The 11,394-nt window shown below is 56.6% G+C and overlaps 1 protein-coding gene across 1 annotated transcript in view; it reads left to right on the top strand.

Moving 5' to 3' along the window:
- The window catches only part of rbm46 (RNA binding motif protein 46), a gene marked incomplete at both ends in the record, with an annotated part of 74,636 nt that extends 65,047 nt beyond the window's left edge, over positions 1-9,589 (top strand). Inside the window, one exon of the mRNA XM_083788919.1 lies at positions 9,327-9,589. Coding sequence (XP_083645045.1) covers positions 9,327-9,589 — 263 coding nt within the window. The remainder of the gene's footprint in view (positions 1-9,326) is intronic.
- Between the last annotated feature and the right edge of the window lie 1,805 nt (positions 9,590-11,394).

Here is an 11,394-nt window from a genome sequence, read left to right as displayed (position 1 = left end):
GAGGCTGGGACAGGGCAAGAGAGAGGCTGGGACAGGGCAAGAGAGAGGCTGGGACAGGGCAAGAGAGAGGCTGGGACAGGGCAAGATAGAGGCTGGGACAGGGCAAGAGAGAGGCTGGGACAGGGCAAGAGAGAGGCTGGGACAGGGCAAGAGAGAGAGAGGCTGGGACAGGGCAAGAGAGAGAGAGACTGGGACAGGGCAAGAGAGAGGCAGGGACAGGGCAAGAGAGAGGCTGGGACAGGGCAAGAGAGAGGCTGGGACAGGGCAAGAGAGAGGCTGGGACAGGGCAAGAGAGAGAGGCTGGGACAGGGCAAGAGAGAGAGAGACTGGGACAGGGCAAGAGAGAGGCTGGGACAGGGCAAGAGAGAGGCTGGGACAGGGCAAGAGAGAGGCTGGGACAGGGCAAGAGAGAGGCTGGGACAGGGCAAGAGAGAGGCTGGGACAGGGCAAGAGAGGCTGGGACAGGGCAAGAGAGAGACTGGGACGGGGCAAGAGAGACTGGGACGGGGCAAGAGAGAGGCTGGGACAGGGCAAGAGAGAGGCTGGGACAGGGCAAGAGAGAGACTGGGACAGGGCAAGAGAGAGGCTGGGACAGGGCAAGAGAGAGACTGGGACAGGGCAAGAGAGAGGCTGGGACAGGGCAAGAGAGAGGCTGGGACAGGGCAAGAGAGAGGCTGGGACAGGGCAAGAGAGAGACTGGGACAGGGCAAGAGAGAGACTGGGACAGGGCAAGAGAGAGACTGGGACAGGGCAAGAGAGAGACTGGGACAGGGCAAGAGAGAGGCTGGGACAGGGCAAGAGAGAGGCTGGGACAGGGCAAGAGAGAGGCTGGGACAGGGCAAGAGAGAGGCTGGGACAGGGCAAGAGAGAGGCTGGGACAGGGCAAGATAGAGGCTGGGACAGGGCAAGAGAGAGGCTGGGACAGGGCAAGAGAGGCTGGGACAGGGCAAGAGAGAGGCTGGGACAGGGCAAGAGAGAGAGAGGCTGGGACAGGGCAAGAGAGAGAGAGACTGGGACAGGGCAAGAGAGAGGCTGGGACAGGGCAAGAGAGAGGCTGGGACAGGGCAAGAGAGAGGCTGGGACAGGGCAAGAGAGAGGCTGGGACAGGGCAAGAGAGAGAGAGGCTGGGACAGGGCAAGAGAGAGAGAGACTGGGACAGGGCAAGAGAGAGGCTGGGACAGGGCAAGAGAGAGGCTGGGACAGGGCAAGAGAGAGGCTGGGACAGGGCAAGAGAGAGGCTGGGACAGGGCAAGAGAGGCTGGGACGGGGCAAGAGAGAGACTGGGACGGGGCAAGAGAGACTGGGACGGGGCAAGAGAGAGGCTGGGACAGGGCAAGAGAGAGGCTGGGACAGGGCAAGAGAGAGACTGGGACAGGGCAAGAGAGAGGCTGGGACAGGGCAAGAGAGAGGCTGGGACAGGGCAAGAGAGAGACTGGGACAGGCCAAGAGAGAGGCTGGGACAGGGCAAGAGAGAGGCTGGGACAGGGCAAGAGAGAGGCTGGGACAGGGCAAGAGAGAGGCTGGGACAGGGCAAGAGAGAGGCTGGGCCTGGGCAAGAGAGAGGCTGGGACGGGGCAAGAGAGAGACTGGGACGGGGCAAGAGAGGCTGGGACAGGGCAAGAGAGAGGCTGGGACGGGGCAAGAGAGAGACTGGGACAGGGCAAGAGAGAGGCTGGGACGGGGCAAGAGAGAGACTGGGACAGGGCAAGAGAGGCTGGGACAGGGCAAGAGAGAGGCTGGGACAGGGCAAGAGAGAGACTGGGACAGGGCAAGAGAGAGGCTGGGACAGGGCAAGAGAGAGGCTGGGACAGGGCAAGAGAGAGGCTGGGCCTGGGCAAGAGAGAGGCTGGGACGGGGCAAGAGAGAGACTGGGACGGGGCAAGAGAGGCTGGGACAGGGCAAGAGAGAGGCTGGGACGGGGCAAGAGAGAGACTGGGACAGGGCAAGAGAGAGGCTGGGACGGGGCAAGAGAGAGACTGGGACAGGGCAAGAGAGGCTGGGACAGGGCAAGAGAGAGGCTGGGACAGGGCAAGAGAGAGACTGGGACAGGGCAAGAGAGAGGCTGGGACAGGGCAAGAGAGAGGCTGGGACAGGGCAAGAGAGAGGCTGGGACAGGGCAAGAGAGAGGCTGGGACAGGGCAAGAGAGAGGCTGGGACAGGGCAAGAGAGGCTGGGACAGGGCAAGAGAGAGGCTGGGACAGGGCAAGAGAGAGGCTGGGACAGGGCAAGAGAGAGGCTGGGACAGGGCAAGAGAGAGGCTGGGACAGGGCAAGAGAGAGGCTGGGACAGGGCAAGAGAGAGGCTGGGACAGGGCAAGAGAGAGGCTGGGACAGGGCAAGAGAGACTGGGACAGGGCAAGAGAGAGGCTGGGACAGGGCAAGAGAGAGGCTGGGACAGGGCAAGAGAGAGGCTGGGACAGGGCAAGAGAGAGGCTGGGACAGGGCAAGAGAGAGGCTGGGACAGGGCAAGAGAGAGGCTGGGACAGGGCAAGAGAGAGGCTGGGACAGGGTAAGAGAGGCTGGGACAGGGTAAGAGAGAGGCTGGGACAGGGCAAGAGAGAGGCTGGGACAGGGCAAGAGAGAGGCTGGGACAGGGCAAGAGAGAGGCTGGGACAGGGCAAGAGAGAGGCTGGGACAGGGCAAGAGAGAGGCTGGGACAGGGCAAGAGAGAGGCTGGGACAGGGCAAGAGAGAGAGGCTGGGACAGGGTAAGAGAGAGGCTGGGACAGGGCAAGAGAGAGGCTGGGACAGGGCAAGAGAGAGGCTGGGACAGGGCAAGAGAGAGAGGCTGGGACGGGGCAAGAGAGAGGCTGGGACGGGGCAAGAGAGGCTCGGACGGGGCAAGAGAGAGGCTGGGACAGGGCAAGAGAGAGGCTGGGACGGGGCAAGAGAGAGGCTGGGACGGGGCAAGAGAGAGGCTGGGACGGGGCAAGAGAGAGGCTGGGACGGGGCAAGAGAGAGGCTGGGACGGGGCAAGAGAGAGGCTGGGACGGGGCAAGAGAGAGGCTGGGACGGGGCAAGAGAGAGGCTGGGACGGGGCAAGAGAGAGGCTGGGACGGGGCAAGAGAGGCTGGGACGGGGCAAGAGAGAGGCTGCGACGGGGCAAGAGAGAGGCTGGGACGGGGCAAGAGAGAGGCTGGGACAGGGCAAGAGAGAGGCTGGGACAGGGCAAGAGAGAGGCTGGGACAGGGCAAGAGAGAGGCTGGGACAGGGCAAGAGAGAGGCTGGGACAGGGCAAGAGAGAGGCTGGGACAGGGCAAGAGAGAGGCTGGGACAGGGCAAGAGAGAGGCTGGGACAGGGCAAGAGAGAGACTGGGACAGGGCAAGAGAGGCTGGGACAGGGCAAGAGAGGCTGGGACAGGGCAAGAGAGAGACTGGGACAGGGCAAGAGAGAGGCTGGGACAGGGCAAGAGAGAGACTGGGACAGGGTAAGAGAGGCTGGGACAGGGCAAGAGAGGCTGGGACAGGGCAAGAGAGAGACTGGGACAGGGCAAGAGAGAGGCTGGGACAGGGCAAGAGAGAGACTGGGACAGGGCAAGAGAGAGGCTGGGACAGGGCAAGAGAGAGGCTGGGACAGGGCAAGAGAGAGGCTGGGACAGGGCAAGAGAGAGACTGGGACAGGGCAAGAGAGAGACTGGGACAGGGCAAGAGAGAGACTGGGACAGGGCAAGAGAGAGGCTGGGACAGGGCAAGAGAGAGGCTGGGACAGGGCAAGAGAGAGGCTGGGACAGGGCAAGAGAGAGGCTGGGACAGGGCAAGATAGAGGCTGGGACAGGGCAAGAGAGAGGCTGGGACAGGGCAAGAGAGAGGCTGGGACAGGGCAAGAGAGAGAGAGAGGCTGGGACAGGGCAAGAGAGAGAGAGACTGGGACAGGGCAAGAGAGAGGCTGGGACAGGGCAAGAGAGAGGCTGGGACAGGGCAAGAGAGAGGCTGGGACAGGGCAAGAGAGAGGCTGGGACAGGGCAAGAGAGAGAGAGGCTGGGACAGGGCAAGAGAGAGAGAGACTGGGACAGGGCAAGAGAGAGGCTGGGACAGGGCAAGAGAGAGGCTGGGACAGGGCAAGAGAGAGGCTGGGACAGGGCAAGAGAGAGGCTGGGACAGGGCAAGAGAGAGGCTGGGACAGGGCAAGAGAGGCTGGGACAGGGCAAGAGAGAGACTGGGACGGGGCAAGAGAGACTGGGACGGGGCAAGAGAGAGGCTGGGACAGGGCAAGAGAGAGGCTGGGACAGGGCAAGAGAGAGACTGGGACAGGGCAAGAGAGAGGCTGGGACAGGGCAAGAGAGAGACTGGGACAGGGCAAGAGAGAGGCTGGGACAGGGCAAGAGAGAGGCTGGGACAGGGCAAGAGAGAGGCTGGGACAGGGCAAGAGAGAGACTGGGACAGGGCAAGAGAGAGACTGGGACAGGGCAAGAGAGAGACTGGGACAGGGCAAGAGAGAGACTGGGACAGGGCAAGAGAGAGACTGGGACAGGGCAAGAGAGAGGCTGGGACAGGGCAAGAGAGAGGCTGGGACAGGGCAAGAGAGAGGCTGGGACAGGGCAAGATAGAGGCTGGGACAGGGCAAGAGAGAGGCTGGGACAGGGCAAGAGAGAGGCTGGGACAGGGCAAGAGAGAGAGAGGCTGGGACAGGGCAAGAGAGAGAGAGACTGGGACAGGGCAAGAGAGAGGCTGGGACAGGGCAAGAGAGAGGCTGGGACAGGGCAAGAGAGAGGCTGGGACAGGGCAAGAGAGAGAGAGGCTGGGACAGGGCAAGAGAGAGAGAGACTGGGACAGGGCAAGAGAGAGGCTGGGACAGGGCAAGAGAGAGGCTGGGACAGGGCAAGAGAGAGGCTGGGACAGGGCAAGAGAGAGGCTGGGACAGGGCAAGAGAGAGGCTGGGACAGGGCAAGAGAGGCTGGGACAGGGCAAGAGAGAGACTGGGACGGGGCAAGAGAGACTGGGACGGGGCAAGAGAGAGGCTGGGACAGGGCAAGAGAGAGGCTGGGACAGGGCAAGAGAGAGACTGGGACAGGGCAAGAGAGAGGCTGGGACAGGGCAAGAGAGAGGCTGGGACAGGGCAAGAGAGAGACTGGGACAGGGCAAGAGAGAGACTGGGACAGGGCAAGAGAGAGGCTGGGACGGGGCAAGAGAGAGACTGGGACGGGGCAAGAGAGAGGCTGGGACGGGGCAAGAGAGAGACTGGGACAGGGCAAGAGAGGCTGGGACAGGGCAAGAGAGAGGCTGGGACAGGGCAAGAGAGAGACTGGGACAGGGCAAGAGAGAGGCTGGGACAGGGCAAGAGAGAGGCTGGGACAGGGCAAGAGAGAGGCTGGGCCTGGGCAAGAGAGAGGCTGGGACGGGGCAAGAGAGAGACTGGGACGGGGCAAGAGAGGCTGGGACAGGGCAAGAGAGGCTGGGACGGGGCAAGAGAGAGACTGGGACAGGGCAAGAGAGAGGCTGGGACGGGGCAAGAGAGAGACTGGGACAGGGCAAGAGAGGCTGGGACAGGGCAAGAGAGAGGCTGGGACAGGGCAAGAGAGAGACTGGGACAGGGCAAGAGAGAGGCTGGGACAGGGCAAGAGAGAGGCTGGGACAGGGCAAGAGAGAGGCTGGGACAGGGCAAGAGAGAGGCTGGGACAGGGCAAGAGAGAGAGGCTGGGACAGGGCAAGAGAGAGGCTGGGACAGGGCAAGAGAGAGGCTGGGACAGGGCAAGAGAGAGGCTGGGACAGGGCAAGAGAGAGGCTGGGACAGGGCAAGAGAGAGGCTGGGACAGGGCAAGAGAGAGGCTGGGACAGGGCAAGAGAGAGACTGGGACAGGGCAAGAGAGAGGCTGGGACAGGGCAAGAGAGAGGCTGGGACAGGGCAAGAGAGAGGCTGGGACAGGGCAAGAGAGAGGCTGGGACAGGGCAAGAGAGAGGCTGGGACAGGGCAAGAGAGAGGCTGGGACAGGGTAAGAGAGGCTGGGACAGGGTAAGAGAGAGGCTTGGACAGGGCAAGAGAGAGGCTGGGACAGGGCAAGAGAGAGGCTGGGACAGGGCAAGAGAGAGGCTGGGACAGGGCAAGAGAGAGGCTGGGACAGGGCAAGAGAGAGGCTGGGACAGGGCAAGAGAGAGAGGCTGGGACAGGGTAAGAGAGAGGCTGGGACAGGGCAAGAGAGAGGCTGGGACAGGGCAAGAGAGAGGCTGGGACAGGGCAAGAGAGAGAGGCTGGGACAGGGCAAGAGAGAGGCTGGGACGGGCAAGAGAGGCTCGGACGGGGCAAGAGAGAGGCTGGGACGGGGCAAGAGAGAGGCTGGGACGGGGCAAGAGAGAGGCTGGGACGGGGCAAGAGAGAGGCTGGGACGGGGCAAGAGAGAGGCTGGGACGGGGCAAGAGAGAGGCTGGGACGGGGCAAGAGAGAGGCTGGGACGGGGCAAGAGAGAGGCTGGGACGGGGCAAGAGAGGCTGGGACGGGGCAAGAGAGGGGCTGGGACGGGGCAAGAGAGAGGCTGGGACGGGGCAAGAGAGAGGCTGGGACGGGGCAAGAGAGGCTGGGACGGGGCAAGAGAGAGGCTGGGACGGGGCAAGAGAGAGGCTGGGACGGGGCAAGAGAGAGGCTGGGACAGGGCAAGAGAGAGGCTGGGACAGGGCAAGAGAGAGGCTGGGACAGGGCAAGAGAGAGGCTGGGACAGGGCAAGAGAGAGGCTGGGACAGGGCAAGAGAGAGGCTGGGACAGGGCAAGAGAGAGGCTGGGACAGGGCAAGAGAGAGGCTGGGACAGGGCAAGAGAGAGGCTGGGACAGGGCAAGAGAGAGGCTGGGACAGGGCAAGAGAGAGGCTGGGACAGGGCAAGAGAGAGGCTGGGACAGGGCAAGAGAGAGGCTGGGACAGGGCAAGAGAGAGGCTGGGACAGGGCAAGAGAGAGACTGGGACAGGGCAAGAGAGAGGCTGGGACAGGGCAAGAGAGAGAGGGCAAGAGAGAGAGAGAAAAGAAGAGCAAGGGAAAGATTGGATTCGGCTAGAAGGTGTATTTATTGGTTGACGTCTTCTTTGGGATGATATCGTCCTGTGCGGTACGCAGGCGTTGTCTCTGGTCTGCAGACCGTGGTGAAGGGCATCGTGTGGATTTAACCTATTCTGACCTGAGATCAGATTCCTACGAGGTTTCTGCCGGACACACACTGGTCTGATGAACCCATTCTGACCTGAGATCAGATTCTAAAAATGTCAGTCGCTCTTTTTCAAAAATAGCAGACCTACAAGCTCGTATCGCGCCACTCGGTGGCGCAATATGAGCTTGTAGATCTGCTATTTTTCAATAGCTAAAGAACGACATGATGCCAACACCAAAATGGGTGCCCGTTCAGAATGGGTTAAGCAAGTGATACTACGATTCATTCATTTATTTGTGCCTTTTTCTTGTAACGCTTTTTTTTCTTATATAAATTGGAAACGTGAAACTTCATCCACAACATCCTGTCAATTCTTTTCGATCTAACAACTATATCAAGCTGTGAGGCGACAGCACTACCGACTGTGCCACCCGCGTGGCCCGACAATTTATTCTTCCTCAACCTCTACACAAGAAAATACTCTTTTATTCTTTGTTTGCTTCATTTTTTGATCTGTTGATCTCATCTTTTTGTTGGCTGTTATTCTCTATGCTGCTGCATTGTCTGAATGAAGGAATGCCAAACAAAAGAAAGTTTTACTCTTATCTACACATAGGATGTAACAATGAAGTACGACCTTTGAACGTCCACAACCGTTACTTTTAACGGAAATAGAGAAAGAAAAGGGAAAGAAAACTTGTGTAATATAACTCCAGCCCCAATGCAGTTATTATATAGTCCCCACTCCCCCAAGCTCTTAACCCATTCTGACCTGAGATCAGATTAAAAAAATGTCTATTACATCCTGACAGTTTCATTATTAACCCATTCTGACCTGAGATCAGATTCTAAAAGTGTCTTCGATTTTTCAAAAAATAGCAGACCTACAAGCTCGTATCGCGCCACTCGGTGGCGCGATATGAGCTTGTAGATCTGCTATTTTTCAATAGCTAAAGCATAACATGATGCCGACACCAAAATGGGTGCCCGGTCAGAATGGGTTAAATATTTATGAAACCACAGACACAATTGTAACCACTTCGAAAACTCCCATCCCTAGGCATGTCATTATAAGCGGAAATTTGCATTTCTGTTTTTAAATGAAAATTTGTTATTCTGTTTATATCTTTTTATTTTTTTTGCTAAGGATGTGTATAGACTTCCTGGGGAGAAAAAAAACACGGGGTGCTAAGGACGTATATAGGCGTATCCTTAGGTCTTTTTAAGTGGTGCAACCACTTCTACATCCAGCAATGTCCGCATGCATCATGTATCATGAGCACGAGTGGTGTGCGCATGTGTGAAATTGGAACGAGAGAAGTATGTGACATGGCTGCCACCTGCTGGACGCAAACGATACAGAGAAGAAATTGGAACGATACAAATTGGAACGATACAGAGAACCAATAGACGGGAGTTGCACCACTTGGTTCACACTGGTGTGATTTTTTATTGATATGCAGTTTACTGCCGTTCACTTCCTTTTTTTTTTTATTAAGATATTTTTTTGCGGCTTACGCCTTTTATTGATTTTTGAAGGACAGACAGTAGGCTGACAGGAAACGGGAGAGAGATGGGGGATGACATGCGGTAAAGGCCGTGTCGGGTTCGGGAGTCGAACCCGCGGCACACCGCGACTGGATCACCAGTCCGGTGCCCAGACCGTTACGCTACGGCCTGGGCAGCCGTTCACTTCCTTGTCTACCGCTCCATTAGAATGGCTCATAACTCTAAATCTAGGGAGCTCGCCATGGCTTTGACCAACAGCGCAGCGTTCTGTCTTCATTTCTGACTTCAGCGTGCATCTCGTTTTGGAATATAAACGCTTCTAGAGAGACTTTAGACGAATCAGCGTGAAGGAAGAACGGAAGATTATGCCTCCGGTTTTTTGGGGGGGGAGAGGCTGGGCTTTTCAGAGTAAAATCTGCCATATCTGCTGGCACTCTAGCGCCTTTTATTTTGAAGAATTCCCCGGCAAAAGTTGTGTTAGTTAATCATTTTGGTGTCGGCATCATGTTATGCTTTAGCTATTTAAAAATAGCAGATCTACAAGCTCATATCGCGCCACCGAGTGGCAAGTGGCTTGTAGGTCTGCTATTTTTGAAAAATCGAAGAGCGACTGACATTTCTAGAATCTGATCTCAGGTCAGAATGGGTTCATCAGACCAGTGTGTGTCCGGGGGAAACCTCGTATGAATCTGATCTCAGGTCAGAATGGGTTAATAATAATAATAATCCTCTCTCTCTGTTTTCCCCCAGAATGTTCCTTTCTCAGCAGCGGAGCCGCCAGTGCAGCGGGTTCACCCGGTCCTCTCTCTCCACCACTCGTGTCTTCTCCACCGGTCAACGCCTCCTCCTCCTGCTCCTCTGGCGGCGGCGGCGGTGGTAGTGGTCCGGGTTTGCTGATGTTCGGGGGGTCCCGGAGGCCCATCGCCTGCCTCTCCCCTGTCCCTCAGCCCCCTCAGCTCCCTCCCACTGCCCCGAGACACTGCAACTTCCCTACGCCGTCTGCCTTCTACTGACTGGTAAGACACTGCAACTTCCCTACGACGCAGTCTGCCTTCTACTGACCGGTAAGACGTGCAAACTTCCCTACGCAGTCTGCCTTCTACTGACCGGTAAGACACTGCAGACTTCCCTACGCAGTCTGCCTTCTACTGACCGGTAAGACACTGCAACTTCCCTACGCAGTCTGCCTTCTACTGACCGGTAAGACACTGCAACTTCCCTACGCAGTCTGCCTTCTACTGACCGGTAAGACACTGCAACTTCCCTACGCAGTCTGCCTTCTACTGACCGGTAAGACACTGCAAACTTCCCTACGCAGTCTGCCTTCTACTGACCGGTAAGACACTGCAAACTTCCCTACGCAGTCTGCCTTCTACTGACGGGTAAGACACGGCAAACTTCCCTACGCAGTCTGCCTTCTACTGACCGGTAAGACACTGCAAACTTCCCTACGCAGTCTGCCTTCTACTGACCGGTAAGACACAGCAAACTTCCCTACGCAGTCTGCCTTCTACTGACCGGTAAGACACTGCAAACTTCCCTACGCAGTCTGCCTTCTACTGACCGGTAAGACACAGCAAACTTCCCTACGCAGTCTGCCTTCTACTGACCGGTAAGACACTGCAAACTTCCCTACGCAGTCTGCCTTCTACTGACCGGTAAGACACTGCAAACTTCCCTACGCAGTCTGCCTTCTACTGACGGGTAAGACACTGCAAACTTCCCTACGCAGTCTGCCTTCTACTGACCGGTAAGACACTGCAAACTTCCCTACGCAGTCTGCCTTCTACTGACCGGTAAGACACTGCAAACTTCCCTACGCAGTCTGCCTTCTACTGACCGGTAAGACACTGCAAACTTCCCTACGCAGTCTGCCTTCTACTGACCGGTAAGACATGTGATCGGTGGTGGTGGGGGGGGGGGGAAGTACTCCGATTTTTTACTAAGTGAAAGTATGAAGTCCGTTATTCGAAAGGTACTCGAAAGTACAAAAGTAGTAGCTATCAAAATGTAATTAACCCATTCTGACCTGAGATCAGATTCACACGAGGTTTCCACTGGACAACACACTGGTCTGATTAACCCATTCTGACCTGAGATCAGATTCTAAAAAAATGTCAGTCGTTCTTCGATTTTTCAAAAAATAGCAGACCTACAAGCTCGTATCGCGCCACTCGGTGGCGCGATATGAGCTTGTAGATCTGCTATTTTTCAATAGATAAAGCATAACATGATGCTATGACACCAAAATGGGTGCCCGGTCAGAATGGGTTAAAGTACCCCGAAAGTAGACGGTATGCAGAATGTCCCATTTCACTGGTACAACTACGCATGCGCACGCACATAGACACACACACACACACACACACACACACACACACACCATTGATCATGTACTTGCGGGCATTGTTCTGTTCATGTGGGACACAGGCCAAAATGACCCATTGTATAAGAAATTCCATTAAAGGGACACTTCACCCTTTTTGCAAAAAAATATATGTTAATGACGTTTAGAAGCTTTAGGTCACTTTCCTGGGGGTATTTCTGTGTGTAATATGTGGTTTTAGATATTTTAGATTGTAGCAGTAAGCCTGTTGTCTCTGATGTCATGGACACTGGTCTCACTACCTTCCTGGACTACAATTCCCATAATTCTTTGGTGCACTGCTCCTCCTTGTGGATAGGGGGGAGAGCTGTCTTACTGAGACAACATGTAGTCCAGGAAGGTAGTGAGCCCAGTGTCCATGACATCAGAGACACTGTGCTCACTGCTACAATCTAAAATATCTAAAACCACATATTACACACATAAAGATCT

Source organism: Protomyctophum parallelum (assembly GCF_964188405.1).
Source record: "Protomyctophum parallelum genome assembly, chromosome: 18".
In the NCBI taxonomy this organism is placed as follows: Eukaryota; Metazoa; Chordata; class Actinopteri; order Myctophiformes; family Myctophidae; genus Protomyctophum; species Protomyctophum parallelum.
Note: the sequence above shows the minus strand (reverse complement) of the source record. Positions and strands in the feature narration are given on the sequence as shown.